This window comes from Pongo pygmaeus, chromosome Y (assembly GCF_028885625.2).
Source record: "Pongo pygmaeus isolate AG05252 chromosome Y, NHGRI_mPonPyg2-v2.0_pri, whole genome shotgun sequence".
Taxonomy (NCBI): Eukaryota; Metazoa; Chordata; class Mammalia; order Primates; family Hominidae; genus Pongo; species Pongo pygmaeus.
In genome coordinates this window covers 9850879-9876548 of record NC_072397.2, presented here as the reverse complement: position 1 = coordinate 9876548, position 25670 = coordinate 9850879, and the positions used below count along the sequence as shown (strand labels likewise).

Genomic DNA, 25670 nt, shown 5'->3' with positions numbered 1-25670 from the left:
GTACGTGTGTTTAGCGATGTTGAAGGTTTACTGTAATCTGTCCAGGTCTTTGTGATCATTTTAAAATTTAGGGTGCTCCTAGGTGATTTTTAAGGGATGTTTATCGTGTGCAGTAAAGGTTTTATTCAAAAACATTTAGCACTTCTTTTCCCCGTCCTAAAGTCTAAGTTCGAGTTCGTAAAAAATCCAACGACAAATGTGCCCCCTTAAGTGCACTGTTAATGCAACAGTTTACAAGAACATAAATATATTGTACCGGAATCCTGCCTCCTAAACGTCTTGTGACAGGAACGTTCTCGAGCTGAAAACCCAGTGAGTCTTCACAGAATGTTAGTAAACACTTCCACATGAACGGATATGGCCGGCGGTTTGTACTGGCAAAAAAAAAAAAAAAAGGTGCGTTTCTACCGACATTTCCGCAAAGGAGGAATTTTCTCCGAGAAATCCTTCTTTCAACTGCACCAGACCCTTTTACGGTCCTTCCCTGTAATACGCAGGCGTAACTTGCGCAGTGGTCCCATTTCAGAAAAAGATCCGGCCATACTATTTTTATCTTGCTCGTTCCTTCCGTCGGAGTACTGTTTAATATCAGTCCAGCGACTGCTCTGTTACTGTTTTTCTGTTGTAAAATCGCTCTTGCGTCCTCAGCTTTTATCTAAGGTGCACAAGGTCTCCCAGGTTTGGAAATAGCGCCGGGAAAATCGATCCGCGGAGTGAGACGGCTCGTACCACACAGCAAGGCTCGGAGGTCAAGATGGTGGTTGTAAAGCTAGGATCCCTGGCGATTGGTAAGCAGCTATGGGATTAAAGTAACCTTGAAGTTCTCAAGAAAATGAAATTTCCCCAGGCCTTTTAGTAGGAGGAACCAGCGCGTCATTAAAGACGATGTGATTCTTATTTTACAGCTTAGCATTAAGGTCCGACATGGAACCGGGGTGTGACGAGTTCCTGCCGCCGCCGGAATGCCCGGTTTTTGAGCCTAGCTGGGCTGAATTCCAAGACCCGCTAGGCTACATTGCGAAAATAAGGCCCATAGCAGAGAAGTCTGGCATCTGCAAAATCCGCCCACCCGCAGTAAGTCTTTGAAACAAAACTTGAGAGTGGGTAGCCTTTGGTTTGAACGTTGGGGCAGTTTACCGCTTGGCGAGGCGTTATTTACACTTAACGACCAGAAACCCTTAGCACCAAATTTCTCATTTAACTTTTCTGACAAGAACAAGCTGGCATCAGAAAATTAGTATCAGATCGCCACATTCCACGGGGTTCTAAATATCTGACTGCTGTAGGGACAAAAATAAAAGATTCAGATATTTCTACGTTCTGTTGTTATTGAATATAGTTTAGGCATACACAAGCTTTTATTACACTTAACCGCAAAAAAATTAGCTTACTCAGAAGTGCTTGAGCTATGACAGAAGCAAGTTATATAAGCTTGTGGTATTAACCACTTGGACTGGTGTTCTCATTCTTTGGTAGGATCTTAGATGTATGTAACAAATATAGCAAAGAATGGGAATGATGTGGCATCCTTTGCCATCAATTAAATTTATATTATTAAACGTAGACCATCTTGGTTTGCTATACTGAAAACTACTAAATGAACCTTGTAGAAGTTTGACTGAATTAAGAATGTAAACTGAAATGAGTCTGGGCTGTCGTCGTAAACAACTAGCAAAATATTCAGAGAAGTCAAAAAGTTTTCGCAGAGCATACAGCTTTTTTCTCATATATTGAACCAGGCTGCAACGTTATTTTTATTTGGATGTTCGGACTTCTCAGCATTCGGAATTAAACTTTTTTATACTGCTGAGAGTGGGAAGAGATAATGGCTTAGGTTTAAAAAATGAAACAATGTTTTATTTGCATTACATTTATCTTTATTTTAGTAAGGACTCATAACCTAAATAGCATAGTGTTTGTTCAGATGTGCGTCATTCCTTGGAAGTTGCTTTCTAGCCTTGAGATTATACAGGTTTTTTTTTTTTTTTTTTTGTCTGTTACGAAGGACACGTCAAGGAGAGTTTTGGATTTGCAGGGTTTTTCCTTTTTTTTTTTTTTTTTTTCCCAGTTAATCTTGATTATGAAGAAGGAATCATTTGAGGCCCTTGTGTACAAAAACGGTTACCAGAAGACTTTTTTAAAATAGTGGGAACAAATGATTGTGGTTTTCACTGTCTTCATCCTTTACTGTGCCATAGTTAACAGGTCCTTACGCTTTCTTCTAGGACTGGCAGCCTCCTTTTGCAGTAGAAGTTGACAATTTCAGATTTACTCCTCGCATCCAAAGGCTAAATGAACTGGAGGTAAGATTGGGAGGCACACTTTTATTAAAGGAATCTGATCTCTAATCTTGCCGTTGTAGTTTCATAATATAGAACTTAAGTTTTGAAATCTAATGTATTAAATTTGAATCCGAACACCACCATTTTCCAGAATACTGATTTTGGAGAAGGTCTTCTATAAAATACATAATGTATGTCCACAAAAATGGTAGAATACAAAGGCTTTAAATTTCTGAGGAAGAATGATGCACTGTTTTGCTGTTCAATAGTTTCAGGTTAGAACTATCAAAATGACGGTACCTTTCCCATTTTGTCTTCTCGTACTCACATTTTAATGACTGAATTTTTTTTTTTTTTTTTTAAACAGAGTCTCACCCTGTCTCCCAGGCTGGAGTGCAGTGGTGGAATCTCGCCTCACTGCAACCTCCGCCTCCCAGGTTCAAGGGATTCTCTTGCCTCAGCCTCCCAAGTAGCAGAGATTACAGGTGCACATCAGCATGCCAGGCTAATTTTTGTATTTTTGGTAGAGATGGAGTTTCACCCATTTGGTCAAGCTGGTCTCCAGCTCCTAACATTAGGTGATCTGCCCGCCTTGGCCTCCTAAAGTGCTGGGGTTACAGGTGTGAGCCCGTGCACCCAGTGTCAGTAAACTTTTTTTAGTTCTTTAACAGAAGCAGAGTTCAGAGAAGAAATAGGATCTTTTAAATATCCAGCAACAGAGTGATGGTATTACATAATGTTCTGCTTTAATAAAATGTCAGAGGCAAAGCTTGCTTTTAAAGCAGTCAACTCAGTCTTCACAGTTTAGTATTCAACGTAGAAAGTATATGAATGATTTGTCATTTTCTTTTACTATTAGGATTTTGACTATGATTAGTAGCTAGAAGCTGCATATGAGTTAGGGTGAGAAAGCAATGATTCAGAAACTGGTTTCATGTCCAGATTTTTTACATGAACTAGAAAAATATTTTAATTCTTTGAATTATATATCAGTACATTCTAAATGAGTGTCTTGATGGTATTGAGTCTAAATACTCTTGGAGCCTACATATTTTTGGTCAAGCCACCTTTAAGTCCAAGAATAAGTCCTTTAATTTAGATATGATTTTGATTCTAAGACAGCACATTCTTAGCTCTTTATAGATTAAAGACTCAGCTTATTTGAGCTTTTTGTGGACACCATTGGTGAGATAAGACAGTGAAGTTGGGGCTCCGGCACTCTAGTAGAGAAGTGTGGATAGCATAAAATAATACTTGTTCATTTACTGCATACTTGACAAAGTCAGGTTAAGGAGTATGCCAATCTTATAAGGCCCTCTCTTTCCAGGCCCAGACTAGAGTGAAATTGAACTATTTGGATCAGATTGCAAAATTCTGGGAAATTCAAGGCTCCTCATTAAAGATTCCCAATGTGGAGCGGAAGATCTTGGACCTCTACAGCCTTAGTAAGGTAAGAGTAGTCTACTTTAAAGGAAAAACAAAAAGCCTTGCCTCAAGGATCTTCTGTGGTGGAAACACTAGGCAGGAAAGGAAAGAACACAGAACCTGGCAGCGTTTCTTGACATAATCTTTGGGTCTCGGAATGATTGGTGATGGGGGAAAGGCAGAGCCCCTGATATTCTAGTCTCATTGCTGTGTTGGTAGCCCTTTCCAGTCTGTTCACAGTTCATCCATATTGTTTCTTATACTTGCAGATCGTGATAGAGGAAGGTGGCTATGAAGCCATCTGCAAGGATCGTCGGTGGGCTCGAGTTGCCCAGCGTCTCCACTACCCACCAGGCAAAAATATTGGCTCCCTGCTACGATCACATTATGAACGCATTATTTACCCCTATGAAATGTTTCAGTCTGGAGCCAACCATGTGGTAAGGGCCCTTAAACTGGTTCGTGGCCTGATGTGATTTTGTTTTCTTTTGTATTTTCTCTTTGAAGTGGACTTCTCTCTTGAGTAGTCAGAGTCTATAGATTCTAAATCTCGAGAGTGAAGGTGTTCCAGGAATTGGCCCTAGAAAATATTTTGCAGCCTCATTATGTGACATAGTTTTATTCCTACTATCCATAAGTAAGAACTAGAGTGACCTTTCTATCTTATGAGGTTGATGTTTACTGAGATCTTTTTATGGAGAAGATCTTAAACTAGAAGTTAGAGGAAACCATTTCCTATTTTAAGTATCTTACGTGAAAAAGATAATCTTTTTTTTTGAAATGGAGTCTCGCTGTGTTGCCCAGGCTGGAGTGCAGTGGCGGGATCTTGGCTTACTACAAGCTCCTCCTGGGTTCACGCCATTCTTCTGCTTTAGCCTCCCAAGTAGCTGGGACTACAGGGGACTGCCACCACGCCTAGCTAATTTTTTTTTTAGTAGAGACAGGGTTTCACCGTCTTAGCCAGGATGGTCTTGATCTCCTAACCTTGTGATCTGCCTGCCTCAGCCTCTCAAAGTGCTGAGATTGCAGGCGTGAGCCACCATGCCTGGCTGAAAAGGATAATGAAGTTCCGAAGCTTTCATGAGGCTGGTTCACTTGAAGATAGTTTAGGTTAGAAGCTTGGTGTGACTTGGGTTTAACTTAGGGTGTGGAAACTGATTTAGCAGGGTATTTTTGCATAATAAGTTTTTAATTGTTTTGTTTGTTTGTTTGTTTGTTTTTTTGAGGCAGCGTATCATTCTCGCCAGGTGATCTCAGCTCATTGCAACCTCTACCTCCTGGGTTAAAATGATTCTCCTGCCTCAGCCTCCTGAGTAGCTGGGGCTACAGGCACATGACCATGCCCGCTAATTTTTGTATTTTTTGTAGAGATGGAGTTTTACCATGTTGGCCAGGATATTCTCTCGATCCTTTGATCTCGTGATCCACCTGACTCAGCCTCCCAAAGTGTTGGGATTACAGGTGTGAGCCACCACGACTGGCCAGTTTTTAGGTTTTATTATCCATAAAACTTTAAAATATTTTATAAAAACTTTGTATTTATGTTTATAAGCACGTATCATCTAGTGTACATAATTCTAAAGATTCAGTATTTTTGTTTTTGTTTTGTTTTTTGAGACAGAGTCTCACTCTGTCACCCAGGCTCTACTAACCTTTGTATTTTACTCAGACAGGGTTTCACCATTTGGCCAGAATGGTCTTGATCTCTTGACCCCATGATCCACCTGCCTCAACCTCCCAAAGTTCTGGGATTATAGACTTGAGCCACCACACCCAGCCAGATTGAGTATTTTTATTACTTGTTTTTCATCCAGGAAATTGAAGCACAAAGGGAGAGGTTCAGAATGTTTGCTGAAAGCACGCAAAGAATAAGAGTAAAAACCCAGATTGATATCAAGACAGTCCAAAGACCATGTTCTTTCATATTCTGTGCTGCTCATTCATAAGCAAAGGCATGAGAATTTTCAGGATATGTGTTCTATCCAAAGAACAAGAGGAGTGGACCTGTGTAATTTAGAAAGAACTACAGCTTTATTTGCTAGAGTTGTAAATGAAGGAATCACTAATTACAAATATGACTTAATTTCTGATTCTACATTTTTTTTCTCTCTAGCAGTGTAACACACACCCGTTTGACAATGAGGTAAAAGATAAGGAATACAAGCCCCACAGCATCCCCCTTAGACAATCTGTGCAACCTTCAAAGTTCAGCAGCTACAGTCGACGGGCAAAAAGGCTACAGCCTGATGTGAGTGACTGTTATTCCTGTTATTCTTTCTATAGCTGAGAAGGTTCATCTAGACCTTGATATTGGGGAAAATTCATTGCTGAATGCATTGTTTTACATATGCCTGGTTCAAGATAAAATTAATTGAAATGAATTATGAGTTATTTTGTTCATAGGTATGGTTTATAATATTTTGTCTTTGTAGTTTTGCTTTTATACATTTTAAAAGAAAATGCATTGCCATTGTTTTAAATGATGGGGTCTTACTGTGTTGCCAGGCTGTTCTCGAACTCCTAGGCTTAAGTGATTCTCCCTCTATATAGCCTTTGGAGTAGCTGGGGTTACATGGGTTAGCCGCTATGCCGGGTTATAAGGTATTGTTAATTTCTGTGAATCTTGGAATGATTTTTCAAAGCACACTGTACAAGTTAGTTATTGTTAACTGTTGGTTTTATTCTACGGTCTTCCATGTGATGGTCAGTAGGTGTGACCAGAGAGACTCAGGAAAGCAAAGTTTATTATTATCACAGGCCTTAGAGAGGTAGTCACTATGTGCTACACAGTGCTAGAGGGGAAACCCGTCTTGGACATGCAGAAGAAGCAGGAATAAGAAAAGCACGTAGGCCGTAGCCTATATTTGGTTTACCAAGGGAAAGGCAAGACAGAGCAGGATAAAAAGTATAGGATTGGCTAGTTTGAATAATTTTGGCAGGCTGTAGGCTATAGCAGTATTCCCTAGTTTCCTGACCCTAGAATTAAGGCAGAGGAACTTTGCCTCATGAATTGTATGGGCTGAATAGATGAGGATTAGCTTTGGATTTGTCAGTGAACATATTAAAGACACATTAAAGGCATACTCCTGGGTGAGCCATTTGGTATTTGTAGGAGTAGGTAACCCTGGGAGGACAATCTCTCCTAGCCAGAAAGATTTAAGATGTTAAAACATCATAATATTCAGAAAATGAAAAATATAAACAATATGTTTTTAATAACTTTTATGTAAGTGTGTTTTCACTGCTCCATATACAACATATTCATAAGATTTGGATGTTTTTATTTCTGAAATACCTTAAAATAAGACAATGTTGTGTATCCTTAGGTGTTTTCTGGATAATTCTAACGATATTTAAATTTTGAGATATTGTAATATTAGAAATTAGACCAAAGTGAGAAATTTTATCTAGTTAAGATTATCGAAATGCAGATGGATTCTGTATTAGTACTTTAGTTTTTTATAATAAGAACTATGTCTGGAAAAAAACTGAATAAGAAAAATGAACATGTAATAACTAGGAGACGAGTAAAATTTGTTTCAAGTTGTAAATACCAGTAAACGGTCTAAACATTTTTCCAGATAAAATGGTTCCTTAGACCCTTTTTTGGCAGGGGGAGTTCATTGTCCACTTTGCTGGAAAAGTTTTAAAAATTGTTGGGCCTTTTTTGGCAGGGGGAGTTCATTGTCCACTTTGCAGGAAAGGTTTTAAAAATTGTTGGGCCAGGCACAGTGGCTCTGAGCCTATAATCCCAGAATTTTAGGAGGCTGGGTTGGGTGGATTACACAGGGTCTGCAATTTGAGAACAGCCTGTCCCATGTGATGAAACCCCATCTCTATTAAAAATATGAAAATGAAGTGGGTGTGGTGGCAGGCAGTTGTAATCCTAGCTTCTCAGGAGGCTGAGACATGAGAATCACTTGAGCCTGGAAGACAGAGGTTGCAGTGAGCCAAGATCATTCCACTGCACTCCAGCCTGGGTGACTGAGCAAGACTGTCAAAAACAAAAACAAAAACAAAATTGAAAACTGTATGGTTTACAAAAATCGATAGTACTTCCAAAATATAAAGAAAAAAAGTTACAAATTCTGCATAAAGCAAGCAAGGAGACATGAGGACTAACACATCTTTTGTATTTTATGTGTATTTGTAATTCAAGAATGGGTAGTAGACTGTCCGAAATGTAGAGTAGTATGGTATTACTTTATTTTAAAACAAGCAAATATCAGCTCTTTTAAAAAGTATTTAATAGTTAGAAATAACCTATGTAACATTAATGTAAAATATATAACGTGCATGTGTATAAAATTATGTATTGTGCCTAAAAGTTGTAGAAGCACAAAACTGATTGAATCTTTTCTTTTTTATCATAGCTTATTTTCAAGTTTCCTTCTCTAGCAGCCCGGATGAATAATAAATCAAAAGTGTTTAACCTCACTTATAAATTGAAAATATGAAGTAACCACATATCACTTTCACATAACTGATAGGAAAAGGTCAAAATGTGTCAAGGATATGAGGAACTAGGCATCGTGTGCACTCTTTGTAGTAGTGAAGGGTTGTATTAAAATTAAAATTTGAAGTTAACTAAAATTTTAAATGTTTATGTCTTTCTGCTTAACTTCTGTTAATTATCTTTTGAGAAAAATAATGCAGCAAGTACATGGGTACTAATGATTTGTGCCTGAGTCTTAATTTATAGACATGATTCAGTAATGATGAGATGGAGAGGTCAATGCTAAAAGTTTAGCGTTGCTGACTGTTTGTTTCCAAATGAGATGTACGACATACCACACAGAGCCACAGTAGTCAGTCAGGAGGTAAAAGCTAAGGTGAAAGGCACAGGTCGCAGCCTTTATTGGTATTTCTGTGAGACAGGCAAAGCACGGCAATCAAATGTCAGAATTGGCTAGTTTGTTAGAATAATTCCAGTGCTCTGTGGGGCATAGTGGATGCCAGTAGGTTTCTGGTACATGGCTCTGAGTTGATTTACAGGAGGGGAAATACTGGCTGTATATGATAGTTAAATAAAGCAAATAGTTAGAGGTTTGGACTCAGGATTGTTTGGTTTATATGGTAAAGGTATGGTTTAGTTTAGCCAGCTGTGAAAGAGCTGGTCTCCCTAGCTCACAAGGTACCCCAGAAATGTCAAAACAATCTAAGGTATATAAAATAAAAATTAGATTAATACAGTTAGTTACTTAGCTCTTCAGAATGTCAAAAAGTGGGAAACAGCCTCAATGTTGTATAATTAAAAAGTTAGTTAAATGATTTGTGGAACAGTATTATAATAAGCTATGTATTCTCATAGACATTGTAATACAATGTATGTTTCTGCTTGCAGAAATTGCTGTGGGAATAAAAGAAAAGTATAAAATATGTTACTGTGTCTCTTTGTGTATATGTGTGTGTTTGTATAAATAGAAGAAAACTTACCTCTGTATAGGAGAAAATTTGTAAGAATAAAGCTTTAAAATAAATGGAAAATGTAATAGAGCTTAATTTCAAAATATAGCAAATTATTTTAAACATTGATAAAATATATTTTACAGTGTCCTCTAAGAAGAGACAAGTGCTGAAAATGGTATATAATATATATGGTATATGATTTGTATTTTGATACTTAATGGGTTTCCATTTTCCCAGGTTTGTGATTATATTTTGGTCTGAAAACAGTTATTATTCTAATGATGTGAGTTTAAATGGAATAGAATTTTTCCTGTTTTAACCATTTCCATCTTCAACTCAGTTGCAGAGTGGGGCTTATTTTTAATTACAAAATTCTCTGTTGTAAGGTATGAATTTATGACATTTAAGCTTCACTAGCCTTGCAAGCCTAGGAGTATTTTGTCATTTTTTTCATAACATGAACAAAGTTGAGAAACTTCATTGCTTTCCAAATTTATCCATTTGCTCCTACCTGGCCATAACACACTCACAGTAAAAATGTGATTAATAAACATTCAAAAATGGATAAAAGGCTGTCAGTTGATTTTAGCCCATGTGACTTGTCTAGACCTTGCCCATAACATATTTATGCCTGTATATGTAAAGCTAACTTCGTTGTTTGAATCTTTTTTAAACAGCCAGAGCCTACAGAGGAGGACATTGAGAAGAATCCAGAGCTAAAGAAGTTACAGATCTATGGGCCAGGTCCCAAAATGATGGGCTTGGGCCTTATGGCTAAGGACAAGGATAAGACTGTGCATAAGAAAGGTGAGGAACTTTAACAGACTGGGGAAGTGTGAGGGGTAAAATAGTAAAGTTTCATGGGAGAAATAGTTTGGTAATCTTGATGCAGGAGAGGATTGTTTTCAGAGTTGTTTTTCACTTCCCTAGTCACATGCCCCCCAACTGTTACGGTGAAGGATGAGCGAAGTGGAGGTGGGAACGTGTCATCAACATTGCTCAAACAGCACTTGAGCCTAGAGCCCTGCACTAAGACGACCATGCAACTACGGAAGAATCACAGCAGTGCCCAGTTTGTAAGGACTCATGATTTTGTAATATTCTACTTTGAACTGCAAGATTAGATTGAACCTAAAATGAATTCATCATACTTTTCTTTTTTCTTTCCTTCTTTCTTCTTATTTATGAGCCCTTTATCTGAAGAGACAGGTGGCTAGATAGGGGAGGAAATTTATTAAGATAACTAAAGTGAAAAGCAAAATTTTTATGTCTTTTTAGATAGAACTTTTCACCAAACTGTACTGTTTTTCAACTCTATTAGCATTTTCTGAACTTTTACAGCTTAATATAGGAGATAATGTGAGCCGATATAAGTTACGTTAAAGAGCTGTTTGTTTTTGGCAAATTCCTCCAGACTCTCAAATCATCACATTTCATATAGTAGTGACAGTTTTCTATTACCTTGTTTTACTTTTGTCCCTTGTATGTTTACATCTTCTTTTACTCTTTCTACATCTCACTTGGAAGATTTTTATAAGGTCTTATATATTTAAGTCTGCACTACAAGAAAAAAAAAAAAGACAAAAATTCCTACCTTCCTCCTTACTCTTTAGCTAATTTCAACCTGTTTTGATAATTTTTGCTTGCCTTTCGTTTTTTTTTTTATTATTATTATACTTTAAGTTTTAGGGTACATGTGCACAATGTGCAGATTAGTTACATATGTATACATGTGCCATGCTGATGTGCTGCACCCAGTAACTCGCCATTTAGCATTAGGTATATCTCCTAATGCTATCCCTCCCCCCTCCCCCAACCCCACAACAGTCCCCAGAGTGTGATGTTCCCCTTCCTGTGTCCATGTGTTCTCATTGTTCAATTCCCATCTATGAGTGAGAACATGTGGTGGTTGTTTTTTTGTCCTTGCAATAGTTTACTGAGAATGATGATTTCCAATTTCATCCATGTCCCTACAAAGGACATGAACTCATCATTTTTAATGGCTGCATAGTAGTCCATGGTGTATATGTGCCACATTTTCTTAATCCAGTCTATCATTGTTGGACATTTGGGTTGGTTCCAAGTCTTTGCTATTGTGAATAGTGCTGCAGTAAACATACGTGTGCATGAGTCTTTATAGCAGCATGATTTATAGTCCTTTGGGTATATACCCAGTAATGGGATATACCCATTTCTAGTTCTGGATCCCTGAGGAATCGCCACACTAACTTCCACAATGGTTGAACTAGTTTACAGTCCCACTAACAGTGTAAAAGTGTTCCTGTTTCTCCACATGCTCTCCAGCACCTGTTGTTTCCTGACTTTTTAATGATCACCATTCTAACGGGTGTGAGATGGTATCTCATTGTGGTTTTGATTTGCATTTCTCTGATGGCCAGTGATGATGAGCATTTTTTCATGGGTCTTTTGGCTGCATAAATGTCTTCTTTTGAGAAGTGTCTGTTCATATCCTTCGCCCACTTTTTGATGGGGTTGTTTGTTTTTTTCTTGTAAATTTGTTGGAGTTCATTGTAGATTCTGGATATTAGCCCTTTGTCAGATGAGTAGGTTGCGAAAATTTTCTCCCATTTTGTAGATATGCGGCGTTATTTCTGAGGGCTCTGTTCCATTCCATTGATCTGTATCTCTGTTTTGGTACAAGTACCATGCTGTTTTTGTTACTGTAGCCTTGTAGTATAGTTTGAAGTCAGGTAGCGTGATGCCTCCAGCTTTGTTCTTTTGGCTTAGGATTGACTTGATGATGCGGGCTCTTTTTTGGTTCCATATGAACTTTAAAGTAGTTTTTTCCAATTCTGTGAAGAAAGTCATTGGTAGCTTGATGGGGATAGCATTGAATCTATAAATTACCTTGGGCAGTATGGCCATTTTCACGATACTGATTCTTCCTACCCATGAGCATGGAATGTTCTTCCATTTGTTTGTGTCCTCTTTTATTTCATTGAGCAGTGGTTTATAGTTCTCCTTGAAGAGGTCCTTCATGTCCCTTGTAAGTTGGATTCCTAAGTATTTTATTCTCTTTGAAGCAGTTGTGAATGGGAGTTCACTCGTGATTTGGCTCTCTGTTTGTTTGTTATTTGTGTATAAGAATGCTTGTGATTTTTGTACATTGATTTTGTATCCTGAGACTTTGCTGAAGTTGCTTATCAGCTTAAGGAGAATTTGGGCTGAGACAATGGGGCTTTCTGGATATAAAATCATGTCGTCTGCAAACAGGGACAATTTGATTTCCTCTTTTCCTAATTGAATACCCTTTATTTCCTTCTCTGACTAATTGCTGGCCAGAACTTCCAACACTATGTTGAATAAGAGTGGTGAGAGGGGGCATCCCTGTTTTGTGCCAGTTTTCAAAGGGAATGTTTCCAGTTTTTGCCCATTCAGTATGATATTGGCTGTGGGTTTGTCATAGATAGCTCTTATTATTTTGAGATACGTCCCATCAATACCTAATTTATTGAGAGTTTTTAGCATGAAGCATTGTTGAATTTTGTCAAAGGCCTTTTCTGCATCTATTGAGATAGTCGTGGCTTTTGTCTTTGGTTCTGTTTATATGCTGGATTGCATGTATTGATTTGAGTATATTGAACCAGCCTTGCATCCCAGGGGTGAAGCCAACTTGATGATGGTGGATAAGTTTTTTGATGTGCTGCTGGATTCTGTTTGCCAGTATTTTATTGAAGATTTTTGCATCAATGTTCATCAAGGATATTGGTCTAAAATTCTCTTTTCTGGTTGTGTCTCTGCCTGGCTTTGGTATCAGGATGATGCTGGCCTCATAAAATGAGTTAGGGAGGAGTCCCTCTTTTTCTATTGATTGGAATAGTTTCAGAAGGAATGGTACCAGTTCCTCCTTGTATCTCTGGTAGAATTCGGCTGTGAATCCATCTGGTCCTGGACAGTCCTTGGTGGGTAAGCTGTTGATTATTGCCAGAATTTCAGATCCTGTTATTGGTCTATTCAGAGATTCAACTTCTTCCTTGTTTAGTCTTGGGAGAGTGTATGTGTCAAGGAATTTATCCGTTTCTTCTAGATTTTCTAGTTTATTTGCATAGAGGTGTTTGTAGTATTCTCTGATGGTAGTTTGTATTTCTGTGGGATTGGTGGTGATATCCCCTTTATCAATTTTGATTGCGTCTATTTGATTCTTCTCTCTTTTTTTCTTTATTAGTCTTGCTAGCAGTCTATCAGTTTTGTTGATTCTTTCAGAAAACCAGCTCCTGGATTCATTAATTTTTTGAAGGGTTTCTTGTGTCTCTATTTCCTTCAGTTCTGCTCTGATTTTAGTTATTTCTTGCCTTCTGCTAGCTTTTGAATGTGTTTGCTCTTGCTTTTCTAGTTATTTTAATTGTGATGCTAGGGTGTCAATTTTGGATCTTTCCTGCTTTCTCTTTTGGGTGTTTAGTGCTATAAATTTCCCTCTACACACTGCTTTGAATGTGTCCCAGAGATTCTGTTATGATGTGTCTTTGTTCTCGTTGGTTTCAAAGAACATCTTTTTCTGCCTTCATTTCGTTATGTACACAGTAGTCATTCAGGAGCAGGTTGTTCAGTTTCCATGTACTTGAGTGGTTTTGAGTGAGTTTCTTAATCCTAAATTCTAGTTTGACTTCACTGTGGTCTGAGAGACAGTTATAATTTCTGTTCTTTTACATTTGCTGAGGAGAGCTTTACTTCCAACTATGTGGTCAATTTTGGAATGGGTGTGGTGTGGTGCTGAAAAAAATGTATATTCTGTTGATTTGTGGTGGAGAGTTCTGTAGATGTCTATTAGGTCTGCTTGGTGCAGAGCTGAGTTCAGTTCCTGGGTATCCTCGTTAACTTTCTGTCTTATTGATCTGTCTAATGTTGACAGTGGGGTGTTAAAGTCTCCCATTATTATTGTGTGGGAGTCTAAGTCTCTTTGTAGGTCGCTCAGGACTTGCTTTGGAATCTGACTGCTCCTGTATTAGGTGCATAGATAGGATAGTTAGCTCTTCTTGTTGAATTGATCCCTTTACTATTATGTAATGGCCTTCTTTGTCTCTTTTGATCTTTGTTGGTTTAAAGTCTGTTTTATCAGAGAGTAGGGATTGCAACCCCTGCCTTTTTTTGTTTTCCATTTGCTTGGTAGATCTTCCTCCATCCTTTTAGTTTGAGACTATGTGTGTATCTGCACGTGAGATGGGTTTCCTGAATACAGCACACTGATGGGTCTTGACTGTTTATCCAATTTGCCAGTCTGTGTCTTTTAATTGGAGCATTTAGCCCATTTACATTTAAAGTTAATACTATTATGTGTGAATTTGATCCTGTCATTATGATGTTAGCTGTTTATTTTGCTCGTTAGTTGATGCAGCTTCTTCCTAGTCTCGATGGTCTTTACATTTTGGCATGATTTTGCAGCAGCTGGTACTGGTTGTGCCTCTCTATGTTTAGTGCTTCCTTCAGGAGCTCTTTTAGGGCAGGCCTGGTGGTGACAAAATCTCTCAGCATTTGCTTGTCTGTAAAGTATTTTATTTCTCCTTCACTTATGAAGCTTAGTTTGGCTGGATATAAAATTGTGGGTTGAAAATTCTTTTCTTGAAGACTGTTGAATATTGGCCCCCACTCTCTTCTGGCTTGTAGGCTTTCTGCCAAGAGTTCTGCTGTTAGTCTGATGGGCTTCCCTTTGATGGTAACCCGACCTTTCTCTCTGGCTGCTCTTAACATTTTTTCCATCATTTCAACTTTGGTGAATCTGACAATTATGTGTCTTGGAGTTGCTCTTCTCGAGGAGTATCTCTGTGGTGTTCTCTGTATTTCCTGAATCTGAATGTTGGCCTGCCTTGCTAGATTGGGGAAATTCTCTTGGATAATATCCTGCAGAGTGTTTTCCAATTTGGTTCCATTCTCCCTGTCACTTTCAGGTACACCAATCAGACCCAGATTTGTTCTTTTCACATAGTCCCATATTTCTTGGAGGCTTTGTTCCTTTCTTTTTATTCTCTTTTCTCTAAAGTTCCCTTCTCAATTCATTTCATTCGTTTCATCTTCAATCACTGATACCGTTTCTTCCAGTTGGTCACATCGGCTCCTGAGGCTTCTGCATTCTTCACGTAGTTCTCGAGCCTTGGCTTTCAGCTCCATCAGCTCCTTTAAGCACTTCTCTGTATTGGTTATTCTAGTTATACATTCTTCTAAAGTTTTTTCAAAGTTTTCAACTTCTTTGCCTTTAGTTTGAATTTCCTCCTGTAGCTCAGAGTAGTTTGATCGTCTGAAGCCTTCTCTCAACTCGTCAAAGTCATTGTCCGTCCAGCTTTGTTCCATTGCTGGTGAGGAACTGCGTTCTTTGGAGGAGGAGAAGCGCTCTGCTTTTTAGAGTTTCCAGTTTTTCTGCTCTGTTTTTTCCCCATCTTTTTGGTTGTAACTACTTTTGGTCTTTGATGATGGTGTTGTACAGATGGGTTTTTGGTGTGGATGTCCTTGCTGTTTGTTAGTTTTCCTTCTAACAGACAGGACCCTCAGCTGCAGGTCTGTTGGACTTTGCTAGAGGTCCACTCCAGACCCTGTTTGCCTGGGTATCAGCAGCGGTGTCTGCAGAACCGCGGATTTTTGTGATCTGCGAATGCTGCTGTCTGATCATTCCTCAGGAAATTTTGTCTCAGAGTAGTACCCGGCTGTGTGAGGTGTCAGTCTGCCCCTACTGGGGGGTGCTGCCCAGTTAGGCTGGTTGGGGGTCAGGGGTCAGGGACCCACTTGAGGAGGCAGTCTGCCTGTTCTCTGATCTCCAGCTGCATGCTGGGAGAACCACTGCTCTCCTTAAAGCTGTCAGACAGGGACATTTAAGTCTGCAGAGGTTACTGCTGTCTTTTTGTTTGTCTGTGCCCTGCCCCCAGAGGTGGAGCCTACAGAGGCAGGCAGGCCTCCTTGAGCTGTGGTGGGCTCCACCCAGTTCAAGCTTCCCACCTGCTTTGTTTACCTAAGCAAGCCTGGGCAATGGCGGGCGCCCCTCCCCCAGCCTCACTGCGGCCTTGCAGTTTGATCTCAGACTGCTGTGCTAGCAATCAGCAAGACTCCGTGGGCGTAGGACCCTCCGAGCCAGGTGCGGGATATAATCTCCTGGTGCACTGTTTCCTAAGCCCGTCGGAAAAGAGCAGTATTTGGGTGGGAGTGGCGCGATTTTCCAGGTGCCGTCTGTCGCCCCTTTCCTTGAGCAGGAACGGGAACTCCCTGACCCCTTGCGCTTCCCGAGTGAAGCAATGCTTCGCCCTAATTCGGCTGGTGCACAGTGCGCTGCAACCACTGTGCTGCACTCACTGTCTGGCACTCCCTAGTGAGATGAACCCGGTACCTCAGATGGAAATGCAGAAATCACCCATCTTCTGCGCCGCTCATGCTGGGAGCTGTAGACTGGAGCTGCTCCTATTTGGCCATCTTGGCTCCTCCTCCTTGTTTGCCTTTCCTTTATGTAAATGATGTTTCCAGAAATTTTGTTCTCAAACAGACTTCTGTTTTGAGCTGCAAATTCCTGTGTTTCTCTTAGTCATTTCCACCTGATGGTTGGGAGATCATGTTTACTACCACTGTCCTGTTCCCACTTGTCTTACTGTTTTTCATTTTGTAGACACAAGGTAGAGCTGTCCTCAAGCTTGAAGTCTGGGAGTCATTGATCACTACTTTCTAACCCTTACAGCTAGTAGTTCACTTCATTCCATTGCTTTTGTTTCTATTTCTGCATATCACACATACACAAAAATATCTGGATTAGTTTTACTTGTTTGTGTACTTTCAATTAATCACCCCTTTTGTATTGGCTTCTTTGTTTAGTGGTTCAAAAAATTCATTTATATGGTTCTATTAATGCTCACGCTTGTGTTCTATTAAGTGTAGTTTTGTTAGGCATAGCTTTTTTTCTACCTGTTTTACCATTCAACTTTTGGTAGTTACCAGTTTTTGGCTATTTCAAATAATTCTGTGAATATTAAAGTATATGTTTCTAGGTAACGTATGTAGACATTTCTGTTACCTAAATAGACAGGATTGAATTGCTGTGACTGAGACTGTATTTTCAGTAGTGGATTATTGTCAGACTGTTTTTACAAATGATTGACTAGAAACTAATCAGCTAGTATTGGATGCCAGTTCTGGTTACAACATGGCCTCACTAACACTTAGAATTGACAGTTTCATTTTCATTTTAGCCATTCTGGGAGATGTGTAGTATTTCATTATAATTTTTATTTGCATTTCCCTGGTTTACAATTTTGTATATTGAGCATCTTTCATAAGTTTAAAAGATTTTTATTTTATGAAATCTTTTCCTGATAATTCTGTTGAATTTTTTTTTTTTTTTTTTGTGTGTGAGATGGAATGTCACTGTCCCCCAGGCTGGACTGCACTGGCGTGCTCTCAGCTCACTGCAACCTCCGCCTCCAGGGTTCAAGCAATTCTCCTGCCTCAGCCTCCCAAGTAGCTGGGACTATAGGTGCATGCCGCCATACCCTGCTAATTTTTTTTTATTTTAGTAGAGATGAGGTTTGACCTTGTTGTCCAGGCTTGTTGTGAACTCCTGAGCTCAAGCAATCCGCCGGCCTTGGCCTCCCAAACTGCTGGGATTACAAGTTTGAGCCACCGCACCTGGCCTCTTATATTTATAAATATTCTGATTTGTAATATGCATGCATATGTATGTGTATATATGCATGTATATATACACATATATAATTTATGTGTGTATGTGTGTGTATATATTTAAAAATATATTTATATTTTCACACAGTTTCTTCTGCTATTGAGTTATCTTTAAAATTTTCTCTTTATTGATCAGTTTACTTCTAGATTCTTGTAGAAAAGCCCATCCTACTTGTTGAAGGTAATTGTTTCAAAATGTGAGTGTACCCTCCTAAAAATTTTATCACTGCGTTTTCTTTTTAAACTGGTAATTATTACTAGATTTTTTTCAATGGTATGTAAGAATCAAGTTATTTAGCCTTTGCTTCTTGTTTCTCTTCTGTGACATACTACTTGAGTGACTATTTATAATTCATCACCTAATCTAAGATACTGTTTATAATGAAGGTAGACATCTACCAAACTTTTCACCAGAGGAACAAGTATTGCTGGATACTCGGTCACTTGACCTTTTTATGTTCAACTTGCCCTCTGTGGCAGTTAAATTTTTAACTGTATGTAATTCCCTGATCTGTGCTGCTTTATCCGTTTATGATTTTTGTTTACACCGTTGAACCTCTATAAAAAGTCTACTTTGCCTCCCATGGTTTCTTTATTAACTTACTGTATTATAGTGTAATTATTTCCTGTCATAGTTTGCACTAGGTAGTAAACTCATAAATACAACACTGTATAGTTACTGACTAATGATAGATGTTCATGAATGGTCTAGAAACCTGCGATAAGGTATCATGGAACAAGCAGCTGATTTTTTTACTTTTTTTTTTTTTATTTTTTGGTAGATTGACTCATATATTTGCCAAGTATGCTCCCGTGGGGATGAAGATGATAAGCTTCTTTTCTGTGATGGCTGTGATGACAATTACCACATCTTCTGCTTGTTACCACCCCTTCCTGAAATCCCCAGAGGCATCTGGAGGTGCCCAAAATGTATCTTGGCGGTAAGATCTGTCTTAACCACGGATGCTTTATTTTTGGTTGGTGATTTTCTGTAATCTACCCTTCTGGATTTTGGGGAGGTAGTTTCTGCCCTTTTATAAGTTAATATTTGTGTTAGGTTTTGATTAAGCTATCAGTGAGCTACTATGCAAGAATGACTGGACACACTAACTCTAGAATGATGGAGATGAGTGAACCAGAGGCAAGGGACTGTAATTCAGGTGGCATAAAGTATATTAGGAAAGATTAGGAAATAATGTTTAATACCTACTGAAGAAACAAACCTACCTGGAATCATATGAAAATGCAGAATTATCACATGAGATATTGAATGTAACATGAAAACTTGATCTCCCCTTAGCTCTCCTGTTTTTTTGGATCTTTATTCCCTTTCTCTTGCTGAAATATATTTTATTTCAGGAGTGTAAACAGCCTCCTGAAGCTTTTGGATTTGAACAGGCTACCCAGGAGTACACTTTGCAGAGTTTTGGTGAAATGGCTGATTCCTTCAAGTCCGACTATTTCAACATGCCTGTACATGTATGTGATCTGAGGGCTGGACTATAGGGATTCTGTTGTGGTGGTCTTAGTTGTCATGGAGGCATGAGTCCAAAGTATAGTGGGCTATGATAATCTTTTACACGTGTTTTCACAGATGGTGCCTACAGAACTTGTAGAGAAGGAATTCTGGAGGCTGGTGAGCAGCATTGAGGAAGATGTGACAGTTGAATATGGAGCTGATATTCATTCCAAAGAATTTGGCAGTGGCTTTCCTGTCAGCAGTAGCAAACGAAACTTATCTCCTGAGGAGAAGGTAATATGGTTGGTAGTTCATGTTAACTTTAACTAGGGAAACTCATTTTGGCATGTAAAATTACTTTCATAGGTTCTCCCGCACAGTGTTGTCTTCACATATTTGGGATAATGATGAGGTTTGATGATATTGGATGATCTGTCAGTGAACCAGAATATGGACAGTCATCATATTTTTTTTTTCTTGAAACTCTGATGGAGATAGATAAAAGGAACAGTATAAATCTTGATATTATCAATGAAGAGCTATAGTGTTCCTTCACCTTTCCTTAAATCTAAATATTGGAAGCTTACCATCTTTTTATGAAAAACAAGTACTATGACCAGCTTATTTTGAAATATTTGGAAGGGCAGAAAGAAGTGCCTTTGTTAAGTGTATCAATTTGTGTTCATGTCAAACACATGGAGTAATGCAGAAACCACTGATTTCATTCTTCATTACAAGGTGATTTCTTGTATTAGTCAAAGAAACCCATACAGCCATCCTAAATTCTGACTCATCACATTCACATTTCTTCCACAGTGGAGAACCAAAAAAAATAATGCCTGAAGTAACATAATTTGGGGAGAGAAAGCTAAAATGTAACCGTCCTTATGCATTATTTGAACATTTGAGAAATTAATTCTATTATAATTGCTGTTTTACCATGTTAGCCAGAACCAAAAGAATTAGTATTTGGCATTGTATATAGATTAGTCTTACAAGAGGGTTGATCCAGACAGAAAAAATAGTGGTTTGAAGGTAAACTTAGCTAATAGCTGTGACTAACATTTTTAGGAAGCCTTACTCTGATTTTTTGTATACATACTGTTTATTTATGGAGACATCTATATCTGGATAAGCGCTATTATATAGTCGGTCATATGCTGCATAACAGTTTTCAGTTTAATAATGGAGCAATATACTGTACTTTCACTAAATCTTTTCTGTGTTCAGAGGCACAGATACTTGAAACCATTGTGTTACGTGGCCTACAATATTAATACAATAATGTCGCACTGATTTGTAGCCTAGGAGCAATAGTTATATACTATATAGTGTAGGTATGTAGTAGATTGTTTCTTCTTGGTTTGTGTGAGTATACTCTATGACGTTCACATAAGGACAAAATTGTCTAAGGACATATTTCTCAGAATATCTCCTTTTGTTAAGAGATATGTAGCTGAGTATGGTAGTACTTAAAAGTCTTACAGATAGTTTGCTTATAGTTCTTAAAATAGAAGTAAGTTAAAATTACTGAGGATTGAAATTATAAATTAAGTAATTGGAAAGCAATCACCTATAGCCTCCATTGGTAATTTTGGTGTGTTTCTAATTCCCTTTTTGAAACAACCAAAAAAAAAATTGTATTTTGAAACCATAGACAGGTCCTTTTGTCAGTATAAAGCATGGTATTAAGTAATATCCATGAACTAACTTTTAAACATAAGAATTGAAGTTTTGTGATATAAGATCTTTTCACAGGCTTTTCTGCGAGTCATACCTCCCTTTCTCTCCACTAACACCTAATGTTCCACTGTCATGGGTTTGTCATAATAAAAAAAGAGTGTAGTGTTTGATTACATATGTATGTATTTTTAAAAAGGATATTAATTTTTAAGCTTTGCTAATGTTATGTTGTATGTTCTCTGACTTGTTTTGTTCTGTCAGTATTATGTTATGAAAATTCATTTATATTGTTGCTCATAGCTTTAAATTATCTGTTTTTTCACTATTATGTAATATTGCATGCCGGGATTTCATCTCATTTATCTTTCTTTCTGTTGGATTGCTTCTGGTGTTTAGCTATTACTAACAGTATATGAGCATTGTTTTACAGGTCTCCTGAAGCAACAGTTCCTAGGTTCTATGTTTAGAAGTGGAATTGAATGATACTCTGAATTGTTTTACAAAGGATTCTGACAGGTTACACTGAAACTAATGAGAAGTGGTCATCCATATGTTTAACAGAGCACTTCATACTGTTACCTAATTTTGTGGGTATGATATGTTCCCACGTAGCACTATTTCATTGATTACTAAGGTCAAACACTTCCCATTAGCTTATTCCAATTGCAGGCCTTTAAGAGCATCAGATTATCCTGTCTGCTAAATTATTGGATGCACCATTTATACTTAACTAATACATAAATACGTATATAGATATTTGAGTATATGCAGAATATTTGTATTAACCCCTTTCATGATGAATTTGTACTGCTATTAATTTTTTAACTTTATAAAGCAAATAAATACCTTGGTCTCTATCTTGCCCCTCAGTCCCATTCCTGCTAGTTTCCTTTGGATCTTAAATCTAGTTTATCTTTCTGTATACATAGGCTTTAAATGTTTAACTTGTAACTAATGCAGAATTGATTATTTTAATCCAGTGAGTTTTTATTTTTTAATTAGTTAATTTTCATTTATTGTGACTGATGATTGCATCCATTTTTTGCTATCTTATTTTGAACTTAGTTTCTGCTGCCTTTTCTGTTTTCTTTTTTTTTGCCTTTCTTATTCCATTTTAGCCACTTGTAAGTTTAGCAACTTTTTGTATGCTAGTTTTAATACTATTTTATTTTATTTTATTTTTTTGAGACGTGGTCTCACTCTATCTCCCAGGCTGGAGTGCAGTGGCATGATCTCGGCTCACTGCAACCTCCACCTCCCAGGTTCAAGCCATTCTCCTGCCTCAGCCTCCAAAGTAGCTGGAATTACAGGCGCCCACTACCACGCCCGGCTAATTTTGTGTATTTTTAGTAGAGATGGGGTTTTGCCGTGTTGGCCAGGCTGGTCTCGAACTCCTGACCCCAGGTGATCCACCCACCTGGGCCTCCCAAAGTGCTGGGATTATAGGCGTGAGCCACAGCGCCCAGTCTAATACTTTATTTTAAATATAACCTAACATTTAATTTTTTTTTTACTTCTCCCAAGTAATATTAGACTATATAACTGTTACTCTTCTGTTCAGTTCTCTTCTGACCTATAAAATTTTGCGCATGTTTTTAAAGCTTTTTGTTCAACAAAATGGATGTTGTTTTTGTTTTCATACTGCGTATAGATTTATCCACACATGATTTTTTCTTTTGATTATTTGCCATTCTTGCAACCATTTTCTTTGTTTCTGAAGTAAATTCTTTAGAAATTTCTTAAAAAGCCTGGGCGCAGTGGCTGACGCCTGTAATCTCAGCACTTTGGGAGGCCGAGACAGGTGGATCATGAGGTCAGGAGATTGAGACCATCCTGCCTAACACGGTGAAACCCCATCTCTATTAAAAATACAAAAAATTAGCCGGGCGTGGTTGCGGGCGCCTGTAGTCCCAGCTACTAGGGAGGCCTAGGTGGAAGAGTGTCGTGAACTTGGGAGGCAGAGCTTGCAGTGAACCGAGATTGCACCACTGTAGTCCAGCCTGGGTGACAGAGCAAGTCTCTGCCCAGAAAAAAAAAAAAAAAAAAAAAAGAAATTTATTGAACAGAGGCATTTGTGAATTTTTATTCTTATAAAGATATTTCTCTGTATATATACAGATGTGGTTTGAGAATTGTCTTTTCTTAGTATATTATAAATCTGTTTTGGTTTTTGACAAGTCAATTCTGAATCTTACATTAATTTGTAGTAGTGTATTCTGTTTTTTCTATTTGACTGCTGTAATATCTCTTTGTTTTAGTGTCTTGCAAGTTTTTTTGATGTGTGGAATGTGACCTTTTTACTTAATATTTCTGGGAATAGATAGGAATTCTCAAACTTGAGAATTCAGCTTTTACCACTTCTGAAAAATTCTTGGTCATCAACTTTTACAGTCTGTAATTTATTTCTCCCATTAGCTAGAACCTTAACTATTCTAGTCTCTTCTATATGTTCTTCACCTGTCTTTCATTTTGTTTATTCTTTTGCTGCTATTGTCTTTTCAGTAACTTACTTAAAACAACTTAAAAATGCACCAGTTTTTAAAATACCTCATCTACTAAACTTAGTTTATATTTTAATGTTACATTTTTATCTTTAGAATTTCTAATTATTTTTCAGACTTTCCTAGTTAATATTGAAAACCTTTTTCTGCTTCACACTTCTTTTATCCTCTTATTTAAATTAAACTGATTTTATCTTCAACACCTAGCTATTATAGCATATTTTGAGAACTAATTATAGCTTGATGTTTTCTCAACAAATTTTTACTCATTTTACAACCCCCCTTCCATATTTTATGGCTTTGATTTAATTAGTGTTTTTTGTTGCTGTTCTTGTTTTCTGATGAACTTGTATTTCTTTGAACAACGTATATGGGAATTTTTTCAGAAACCTAGATTTTAATGTCCAGCTACAGAATAGACTGTTTCTGTTAAATGTCACGGATTCTCCTAAGATGATAAAAAATTTTTAGCTTCGCATTTCCAAGTAAATATGAATAGTTGTGTTTTCAAGTAAATATGAATTATTGTGTGGATGGCTGATAGATAAGAGCTCTTAGGAGTGTCTTTCCTTTTCTTCTTGTGGAAGCAGTACCAAGATAAGGAAAGTATTTATTATCTATTTCTTCAGAATGTTTTTCACCTCCATCAGTTTTACAGCTAAAAGGATAATAGAAGTGTCCCGTTTTAAGTTACATACCCTAATATGACCTTCTTTGAAAGCTCCAAATTTTATCTTTTATGGTTGACCCGAATTGTCATCAGTTTCAGACCTTTAATTTGTACATGTTATTTCTTAGTTTTATTCTCTGAGGATTTTCCTTATTTTCTAAGCAGCTGAGCCAAAACATTTAAAAAATAATTTTCTTATCTAGCATGTTGAGGCACTTTGTGATTCCCCTGAACATCTAACTACAATGTAGTTGAAAATTGAAGTTGTATGTATTAAACTTGTAATTCAGAAGTTTTTGAAACTATTGTTTTATAATACTGCAGATAAGTATAATCATATAATTTTTTTAGTTTGTATATTTAGCTTTTTTTTGGAATTTTTTTCAAATATATTCCTGTCATGTTAATTATTTCAAATAATAAACATATTGAACACATGATACTTTTATCAAAAGAAATATAATATGGCCTTTTATTTGATCAAAAATTGTATTATTCTGTAGTTTATTTATTTATTTTTAATTATACGTTAAGTTCTGGGTGCATGTGCAGAACGTGCAGGTGTTTTACGTAGGTATACACGTGCCATGGTGGTTTGCTGCACCCATCAATCCATGATCTACCTACCTTAGGTATTCCCTAATGCTGTCCCTCCCCTAGCCCCCCAGCCCTGACAGGCAGATGTTCCCTGCCCTGTGTCCATATGTTTTCATTGTTTAACTCCCACTTCAGAGTGAGAACATATGGTGTTTGGTCTTCTGTTCTTGTGTTAGTTTGCTGACAATGCTATTTCCAGCTTCATCCATGTCCCTGCAAAGGTCATGAACTCATCCTTTTTCATGACTGCATAGTATTGCATGTGTATATGTGCAACATTTTTTTAATCCAGTCTATCACTGATGGACATTTGGGTTGGTTCCAAGTCTTTGCTATTGTGAACAGTGCTGCATTAAACATGCATTTGCATGTGTCTTTATAGTAGAATGATTTATAATCCTCTGGGTGTATACCCAGTAATGGGATTGCTGGATCAAATGATATTTCTAGTTCTAGATCCTTGAGGAATCGCCACATTGTCTTCCACAATGGTTGAACTAATTTATACTCCCACCAATAGTGTAAAAGTGTTCTGTTTGTCTACATCCTTTCCAGCATCTGTTGTTTCCTGACTTTTTAATGATTGCCATTCTAACTGGCGTGAGATGGTATCTCATTGTGGTTTTGATTTGCATTTCTCTAATGACCAGTGATGATGAGCTTTTTTTAAATATATTTGTTGGCTGCATAAATGTCTTCTTTTGAGAAGTGTCTGTTCATATCTTTCGGTCACTTTTTCATGGTTTTTTTTTCTTTTTTTCTTGTAAAGTTGTTAAGTTCTTTGTAGATTCTTGATATTAGCCCCTCGTTGGATGGATAGATCGCAAAAATTTTCTCCCATTCTGTAGGTTCCTGGCCTGTCACTCTGATGATAGTTTGTTTTGCTGTGCAGAAGCTCTTTAGTTTAATCAGATCCCATTTGTTAATTTCGGCTTTTGTTGCCACTGCTTTTGGTGTTTTAGACATGAAGTCTTTGT

The 25670-nt window shown here is 37.6% G+C and overlaps 1 protein-coding gene across 6 annotated transcripts in view; it reads left to right on the top strand.

The window, feature by feature from the left end:
• Positions 1–332: 332 nt before the first annotated feature.
• Positions 333–25670, top strand: part of KDM5D (lysine demethylase 5D) — a 45277-nt gene continuing 19939 nt past the window's right edge. For 4 of the 6 annotated variants that reach the window (XM_054473443.2, XM_063660997.1, XM_054473439.2 and 1 more), the window contains exons 1-11: positions 333–788; positions 906–1074; positions 2226–2303; positions 3610–3732; positions 3977–4147; positions 5821–5955; positions 9794–9923; positions 10047–10192; positions 18566–18724; positions 19143–19262; positions 19378–19536. In XM_054473443.2, coding sequence (XP_054329418.1) covers positions 925–1074; positions 2226–2303; positions 3610–3732; positions 3977–4147; positions 5821–5955; positions 9794–9923; positions 10047–10192; positions 18566–18724; positions 19143–19262; positions 19378–19536 — 1371 coding nt within the window. In that variant the 5' untranslated portion in view covers positions 333–788; positions 906–924. The remainder of the gene's footprint in view (positions 789–905; positions 1075–2225; positions 2304–3609; positions 3733–3976; positions 4148–5820; positions 5956–9793; positions 9924–10046; positions 10193–18565; positions 18725–19142; positions 19263–19377; positions 19537–25670) is intronic. The other 2 variants (XM_054473440.2, XM_063660998.1) reach the window with 2 other exon arrangements.